The sequence below is a fragment of the Atta cephalotes genome (assembly GCF_000143395.1).
Source record: "Atta cephalotes unplaced genomic scaffold scaffold00040, whole genome shotgun sequence".
In the NCBI taxonomy this organism is placed as follows: Eukaryota; Metazoa; Arthropoda; class Insecta; order Hymenoptera; family Formicidae; genus Atta; species Atta cephalotes.
The window spans coordinates 1,255,214-1,264,871 of NW_012130104.1; the positions used below are offsets into that span (position 1 = coordinate 1,255,214).

The 9,658-nt window shown below is 35.5% G+C and overlaps 1 protein-coding gene across 1 annotated transcript in view; it reads left to right on the forward strand.

The window, feature by feature from the left end:
- The first annotated feature begins 3,587 nt into the window (after positions 1-3,587).
- LOC105622109 (midnolin-A-like) overlaps positions 3,588-9,658 on the forward strand; it is a 50,988-nt gene continuing 44,917 nt past the window's right edge. Inside the window, exon 1 of the mRNA XM_012203541.1 lies at positions 3,588-4,102. Within this exon, the coding sequence (XP_012058931.1) occupies positions 3,588-4,102 (515 nt within the window). The remainder of the gene's footprint in view (positions 4,103-9,658) is intronic.

Here is a 9,658-nt window from a genome sequence, read left to right on the forward strand (position 1 = left end):
ATATATATATATAATATACATAACTACATACATACATACATACATACATACATACATACATACATACACATAACATACATACATACACTACACACCACACACGCGCGCGCGCGCGCGGTGTGTGTGTGTGTGTGTGTGTGTGTGTGTGTGTGTGTGTGTGTGTGTGTACATGACAGAATTTATTGTAAAATATGTTTTGTAAGAATATAACTAATATCGTTATGTGTAGATCACATATGTTACACTTGGATAGATATGTGAATTGAGCAAGAAAATTATAACGATATTGCTGGACAATAGGAAAATTCTATACATATAATGAGAAAAGAGTAAATTAAAATCGGTAAAGAATACATACAAAATGATATGGTGTAAAAAATTCAAGAAATATTTCTGTGGATGCTCAGTAGAGTGAATTTGGACCTGAGGTATATGTGTTCTTTGGCTGAAATAGTGTACTTTTGGAACTTAAAGTGAGATAAATATATATTTGATATTAAAACAAAGGCGAGAAAAAGTCCTAGTGTAATCTAGTGCAAGAATAAAAAAGACCTCTTATTGGTTGTTTCTAATACATTATTTCCAGTATGACTAGCGCCATTATGCGCAACGTTTCACCTTGTCTTATATACGAGTATATTATACCATGCAAAATAATACTTCGATGAATGACTGTAATTGTGATTCTTTCTCTTCCACATATTGCATCGCAATTGTAAATTATTTCTTCTATTTAAAGTTATAACAAATGACACTAATCAGTAATCACTTCCACTTGATATTTATATGTGCACATCTATAGAGTTTAACTATTTTAATCAGTTCTCTCTGACAGTCTAACAACTTTATCGTATTCCGAAATATTCTCTATTTTACAATGAATAGTTTGCTATAATTGTTAAGAAAATATACTAAATGGACTCGGACCTAATATATTTATAATGAGTTCGAAATGAAATAAAATCAAAATATTTTCTATAAAGTTAATATATGCAAAGATATATTTTGTGAAGAATAAAAAGAGATTTTTTGAATCATGTATGTGTAAGTCATTAACAATACTGTTTGGTTAAAAATTCATAAATCTTGTATTTTTAGAATTTCCTAAAACGCTTAATAGACGAAAAACTTGATAATTTTGAATTTAATTTTCATTAATTTTTATAAATAAAAAGATAAAGTTATACCATTATGAAAGATTTATTAAAATATCTTTTTAAATTTCTTTAAAACACTTCATTTATATTAGGTAAAAATATTGTTTGACATGATAATAATTTTTAATTGATGAAAAGTCGTTAATTTAGAATACTTTTTTTTGTTTTTTTATGAATGTATCTTTTAGGATTAATGCAATATTTTCTATTTTTATCAAATATTTTTCTAATGTTCTATTTATATAGGTCTAAATTATTAGAACTTCCAATTTCTAGCTATATATAGTATCATAAGTTGACCTTTTCTCCCTAATCATTTAATTTTAATTTCCACAAAAATTTCCACAAAAATAAAAACAGGTACATCCGTTCATTTTTTAAATTTTCGCAGCATAAATAACGGTGTCCGTTTTAGAGAGAAGAATATCTCATTAAAAAAAATGTTTTAAAATTAATTTTTAAAAGCAAAACATGATGAACTCGCACAATTGTTTCAGAAAAACAACCAGAACACGGCTATTCCTGCTTTAATTAGCAAATTAATAATTAATTATAATTACAATCAATGAATGCCGATTTAATTAATTGGCATTCAAAAATCACTTAACTTAGCACAATTTATAAGTATCTAATTCGTTATTTCTGATAAATATTCTAATATTTTCTCTATGTGTTAAACAATAAAAACTAATAATTCTAATATTATTTATTTATTATTAGCCTGAAAAAATTTATTAAATTTTAATAAATATTTGTTTGAATAGTACTAACTAAATATTTACTAAATGTAAACATATTTATTTGATACATTTGATTTAAATATCAATTTTTTATTGAATAAATATATTCATTTTTTTATTGTAAGTAAATGTTTCGCTAGTACTATTTAAACAAATATAGTTATTAAAATTTAGTAATTTTTTTTCAATATAATTAATAATTCTATCTATACTAAAGGATTACAAGTGGTCGTTATAATTTGAATAAATTGCGCGACCGCGCTCGATTCGACTCGGTTCGCGTTACATTCTTTGGTGCGGCGGCGCGTCTGCGATCGGTTCGACTCGGCTCACGTCGTGCCACTTCGACCGCGCACTCGTCTCGTGGAACGGTAGACGACCGGATTGGGTCTTGGGTCTGGGAATCTAGCAGAAGCTCCGGGAGCTCCGGTTTTCAGTTTGCTGATCGCAGACAGTCGCAGGATTCGAGCGCTCGAGGGAGGATCGTGCGAATCGTGCGTATCGTGCGTGCTGTGAATATACGTGGAGTGTGCGCGAGCGCGTGAGAGAGAGAGAGGGAAATTCATACGGAGAATTCTCGAGATAGAAGAGGCAGAGAGAAAGGAAGGAAGAAAGGAGGAGCACAAAGTCTGCCGTTTGTCGAAGGAGCGAGAACGGAGAGAGGTGGAGATACTCGTCGCGTTGTATAGTAGTGTGTGTGTGTGTGTGTGTGTCACACAGTGCTGTCGGAAAAAAAGAGAAGGAGAGGAGTAGGAGGTGGAGGAGGAACGAAGCAGTGACCAGTGTTCTCTCCCGACTCTCGAGCCGAGGCTAGCGAATACTCTATTATCTATATCGCGCTAATACTTTATAGCACGCGTTGCTATCGATCGCGTTTGCCATCGTCTCGCCAGTTGGTTTTTTTGTACTCCATGCCGATCTCGCGTATCGTCGTACGGTAGGCGGCAGGCGGCTTGCGGACGCCACGAATTCCGCTTTCCTCTCGCGCCGCGTAATACACCCCTCTACTACTTGTTTCTACTCTCTCCCTATATGTCCTTTTCCCCTTCCATTACTCCGTTTTGTCCGTCGCGCTTGTTATTCCGCCACCTCCTGTCCTCCTCTTCGCCGCGTGCGCGCTTCGCGCGGTGACGGCCACTCTCTTCGAGTTTAGGCAGTTCGGGGTGCCGGCTGCCTTCGCTCGTTCTCGTCTCCCAACGTTCCGTTCCGTGAGAAGCGGGAAGGGAGGAAGACGGCGACTGTGGCGAGGCAGACAGGCGACGATAGCGGGAGGAGTACAGGTGCAGGTGCATGCATATAGACGGCGGTAACGACGACGTACGCGCCACGAGCACGGTAAGCACGGCGAACACGTAGGAGAGCCGGAGAGCGCTCGCGAGAGGCGGGCGGGGGGGGGGAGGGGGAAGGTGAAGAAGTCGACAGGACGAGCGAAGCGAGGAAAGAGGAGACTGGAGAAGCAGAAAGGAAGAAGCAGGAGGAAGCGGTTAGCGGCGGTGGACTAAGAGTATACACGCGAACGCGTAGCGGCAAAAAGCGTTAGTCGTGAACGCCAGTGGTCGACGTCTTCGTCCTTTGCCTCGTAACTCGTGACTCGTGCACGGTCGAAAGTTTCTTTTGTTTATCGCCGCGTGTGCAGAGTGTCGCACGGGTAAATCTTGACGATAGTCTCCTACCGAGCAATCGTGGCAGGATGGACGACACCGCGGGTCCACCGCGAACGTCGGACGTAGCGTCGGCGATGGGAAGTGAGAGCGACGACGCCACCACTACCACCACTACCACCACCACCACCTCGAAGATGCGGACGGTCGACGAGGACGACGCGAGTGCCGCCTCCGCTTCCGCATCTACCACCGGCGATGCCGTTGTTGATCCCGTCGAGTGTCGTGACCTGGGCTCGATAAGAGCCGCATCCCCGGGGCCTGCAGCTGCTGCTGCTGTTGTTACTACCTCCTGTGCGACGACGTCGACGACGCCGCATCCGCATCTGCCGCCGGCACCGCAGCCGGGGTGTGGCTGCGTGGCCGCGGCCAACGCGGCCACTGCGGTCGACAAGGACGAGATCACCGTCTGCATCACGCCGACCACCGGCGGTCAGTTCGAGCTCGCGGTCGACCGCAACGATACCGTGGAGAATCTCAAGAAGATCATCTCCAAGAAACTGAAGGTCGCCAAGGAGCGCATCTGCCTGCTGCATCGCGAGAGGTGAGTGCTGGCCCCTGTGAGAATATTCCCCTTTCCCTCTTCGCATCCTTCGGAGAATTCTCAGTGCGATTTCGGCGATCTCTTTCGAGAATGTGAAGTTGGAGCAAGGAGGAAAAGGAAGGGAATAATTCGTGTGTAAGATCTCTAATAAAACCTAAGCGATACGTCACGTATCTTTTTATTATTCCAATCCAAATAATAGTAGTTTTAGTTTTTCTTCAAAAATATTTTCTCAACGAAGGTCTTCCTATTTCAATCCAAGTAATTGCAGCTTCTCTTTCAAAAAATATTCTTTATTTTTCCTCAAAAATAAAAAATACAGATGATATTTATCTTGATATTTTTCTTTACGTTTTTTACTTCTTCAAACATATTCTTATAAAAGGTCTATCTATTCCAGTCCAAGTAGTGGCAGAGTTTTTGACATTTTCTATCGAAAATTATTACTTTTTGAAAAAAAACTATTATATCAAATTAAAAATTAAAAATTAGAACTAGAATTAGAAATGTGTGTGCTACTGTCTTTACTCCTAACAATTTAAAAAGTAAAACCCAAGTGGTATTATCTTTATCATTTAACTCTTATATATATATCGTTCGTATAAAAGATTTGATATTAACAACTGATGCCATGTTAAATTCCACAAAATATTATTTCGTATATAAAATAAAGGACGTGGCGGCGGACGAGACTTCGTGGACGTCGTGCTCTGAACTCGCCGAAATCTGTCGCGATAATTCTCGTGCATATTAAAAAAAGGAAGAAGTCTAATAATAATTATTAAATGTTGAGTGAAATATTGTCAATCAAATGTTTGAGTATGTAATATAACAAAAATAATTTATTTTTAATAATATTTATTGAGTACAATAATATGTTATCAATCGTTTGGTAATAATTACTAAATATTCAGGAAAATAAAATTTTTGTTTATGTTTAAACATTTGAAATTATTTCATTCAATGGTAGTTTATCATCAGATTCTTTTTCTATTTTCACTACACTGAAAAAATTGAGTAAAAATAATCGAGCCTAAGTGATGAGGAGAGATTAAAAAAGTTTGAAAAACAAAAATAATTTTAATTAAATGTTTCATTAAGGATAGAGATATCAGGTCTATAATCTCTGCAGAAGTTGAAATTGAAAATATATTTGGATATAAAAATAAGAATACATATATAATAATATAAATTACATATTCATTAATATGATATTTAATAATGCAATTTTACGGTTTCAATGAAAATTTTCTCATTTTCTCTTAATTATTTTTTAAAAACATCTACTAAAAATGTCTATTTATATTAAAATCATTTTTAACTCAGATTTTAAATTGTCGAACTTTTTGTCATTATTTTAATATATGTATATAAAAATATCTGTAATTCTTTCATAATTTTTTTATTTTGTTGAAAAATACATATAATCTTTAATATAACCAAAACTAATTAAATACTGATTTTACTTTATCAAATATTATCTTATTTTTCTAATTATTACCAAATGGTTGATTATTGTTATTATGTTTGATAATATTTATAATATTTATATATTAAATATTGCAACGATATGCTAAACAAGATACATTTAATAGCTATTACCAGACTTTTTTTCATTGTGCGACTCGATTCTTTTAAGTCGCACTTCGCGTTTAAAATGGAGCAAACGGAGAGGAACAGGTGACATGACATGGATAAGCGCAACTAATAAAAACATGTAACAATGAAAGATTGCGGCCCTTCTTATTTCCTCATTATACTTCACGAATTAGCTTCACTCTACTGTTTTTCTCGCTGAAAGCTCAAGTTTATTACATCTTGAGATAAACTTGGACTCTTAGCAAGAGATAAAAAAAGACAAATGTACGCATCTAAGAAGGTGTTTGAAGAGAAAGTACGTAGTCGAGAAGAATAGATTGGAGATCTTGATCGCACCTGAGGTTTTAACTACGTCTTTTTATCACTCGCCGCTCTTAATTCGAGACAATTACATTCCGACAACAATCACTCGGAAAGAAAAGCTTTATACTGGAAAGATACTAGGAAATGTAGTATAAAATTTAGAATTGTATTGTGGAAAGAGTATACAAAATTACATGAACAGCAGAGATAAAACTTTATTTTTATCTCTGATGAATCAGGAGACTGTATTCAGGATCAGCCTATACTAACTTGCATGGCACAGAAAAATAAATTCCAAAGTAACAGAAACGAACAGTGTCTAGATTATCTAGAATGCGATTTAAATAAAAAATTAGCAAATTAAGGAAATTTATAAAGAACTTCAAAAGAAATAAAAAATCACATGATTTTTACAATACATGTACATGTCGTTTTATTGCTATTCTATAAGTCCTGAAACACAATAGGTATAGTAAGCCTTGAATAAGGAATCAACCAATCCATAGTCGATTATTCTCTTTATCTTCGATTGGCCAATATTTTATGGCTTAAAGCTTACGTCTATTATGTTTCGGAATAATATTTTACATGTATCTATATATGTATATATATATATATATATATATATATTATTTTTTTTAATAGACGATTTATTTTTCTCCTTTCTTTCCGAAATGCGAGCAAGAATACGTTTCTTGACCATGGCGATTTTATCATGTTCTCTACGCGAGGAAATGAAACGAAACGAAAGGATACGCGTACTCGGTGAACCGCGGCAGAAAGGCACCAGGCTAGGCGTAAAGAAACGTAAGACGCGAGATGAATCACGAGGAATTATCGTCGGTCAGCTGAAACGTTCGTGATATCCGGCGACGTGCACGACGAACAGTGTTTGTCTCTCTCGCGAGTTTCGTCGAGTCACTCCCGAGAAGACGTCTCGAAGGTGGAGACGAAGGAGAACCGTCGCGACGCCCAGAAAGCCTGGACGCGGCGCGTGTTTCGCTTGTCGCTTCTATTTTTCCCACGAGCGCGACGTGCGTTCGAATCGGACCTCGCCCCATGCTTCGGCTCCGTAAAGAAAGAAGAGAAAAAGTGTACGAGAGAGAGAGAGAGAGAGAGAGAAGAAGAGGGAAGAAGGAAAGGCAGAATAGAGAGCCGAGTAGAGAGAGCGAACGTGTGCAGACTCGTCCTTCGTGCCGGTGCACGCTTTTGGACGCTGAGAAGAGCAGGAGGAAGAGGAAAGAAAGAAAGAAAGAGAAGGACAAAGTGCATATATATACGCCCGGTGTGTACGATATACCGGGTATCTCAGAATTAACGATCGATACTTTAGCAAAGAAATTAAAGAAACAAAGCAATTTAATGTTTATTTGTATCAAAGTAGATAAATTTTTATCTCGATTTAATTTACTTTTTGTCTTCCTCTAATTTTAAGAATTAGAAAAAGATAAAGAGAGTAAAGTAAGTTAATCTATATTGAACAAGGTCATCTGTATGTAAAAAGCGAGTATGATGTATTTTGATTGATAAGATCAAATTAAAGAAGAAATATGAATTTTGTCATCTTAATTCCTAGATAGATATTCTTATTATCTTTGGATATTATTATTTCGATAAAATTTTGTTTCTAAAGACCTTGAAAAATTCGAGGAAATACGACGAGATACTAAAGTGATGATTTTATCATTTTGTTCGTTTATTATTGTAGATAAAAATACTTACAAGCATGTGTCGCAAGTACGTCGAGTGTATTCAGGTTTAAAACAGGATTTTTTTCAAATTTAATTGTGATGTTATTCATTTATTACAATAAGTACCCTCAGGAAAAAAGTTGGAATATACGCAAGCAAATTACACTGTTAATTTCATAATATCAAATCATACTCAATTTGAGTTATTTTCAATTATTTCTATAGTTGCCATTGCTTCTACTTAATATGTCGTTAATTTAATTAAAAACAATAAGGTTAAATTTAACTCAAGAAGATGTAATTAAATTTGACTCAATTTATTTATTACTTACATATATTAATTATTTTAATTATATTTTACATATATTAATTACAACTACGTACATTAATATAGATGATATTTGCTTTGAAACTAACTACTGAAATAAATTGATTTACATGTTAATGTATATGGAAGTTAAAACTAACAAAATGTTGTTTAACTTAAGAAATTGAATTACCTTTGCTTCCTTGATATCTAATAGTGCACATGTGATATTTTTTTCGATATTTTTATTTATTGGTTATAAAAATTTGATTGCTTAATAGTGAAATATACATATTTCTGTGAAACATATTCATTAATTATAATAGAAAATAAAATAGATGGTTTATTTGTACTAGGAATAAAATTTTAAACAAAATTTTATTTTGCCGTATTTAAATGCGGATTTATTTCAATGAAATAAACATTATATCTCGTGAATAAATTTTTAATATCTTTTTCTCAGTGTATTTATTATCGTTCGCTCGGGATGTTGTTAAATGTTAAAATATTAAATAGGGCAGTGATCTGTTTCTCAATCTTTATTATTAAATCGAGATTACCGCTTCTAAGAAATTATTTGAAATTAAACACTCATTTTACAAACTTTTTTGAAAGCAGAGCTTTCGAAGTTTGATTGTGGTGTTCATTCATTAAATATTATCACTCGGAATGTTAAATGCTGAAATGTTAAATTTGATACGTTTTTCTCTCGGCCTTTATTATTCGAAATTGGACACGCGTTCCAGGAAACTTTTCTGTAGTAGCTCAACGTCGCCATTCTGTTTATCTTATCAGTCGCAAAATTTCTCGAGTTTCCCAACGCAGATATTTATTCTTTCTGACCTTTTGTTACTTCAGATATTTTATTATAATATATACGCGATATATATAGGATATACATGCCGATACACAATAATTTGATTGCATAAAAAGAAGTAAAGTACGAAAATAAAATGGACGTACAAAAATCACTTTATATTTAAACAATTTTCTTCGTACACATATTTTACATACATTTTACTATTAAGATATCTTATTAACATATTTCATAGGAATATTTCAAAATAATGATGCTAATTTAAAAGAGAAATTAAAAGAGTATTTTCTAGAGAAGTAATGAAGTTTCATTATAACTTAAATAAGATTCCATAGAATTTTCGACGAAGGGAAAGATCCTCCCCGGTTTTGCTTGAATACCGATAACCCCGAAGGCAGCGGTTGCTCCCCGAAGTATCGACCTGTTCTCCTGAAACCGCCTGTATACGTGCTTTCGTAGGCGTCCGTGGGGGCCGCAGCGCGGATCCATCCACCTCCACTACCACCTCCTGCCGCCCGCGCCGCCGCTCCGCTTCGTACGCGAGAGAAATATGGTAGAGTGGAAGGTTGGCATACCGCGGAGAACAGAAACGACGAGGAGAGACGAGAGGAAGTGGCGGAGGTGGTGTGTAGTAGTATAGTAGGTAGAGGATATCTCGGGAAATCGCGCTCCCGTAAAGTGGAACAGTGACAGTCATCTGCGACAGTAGACAAGATAGAAAGAGAGAGAGAGAGAGAGAGAGAGAGAGAGAGAGAGAGAGAGAGAAGATNTTATTTATTAGTTACGGGTAACGGTACCGTACCGTACCGAAACGTAAGTAGTAATAATAAGTAATATAA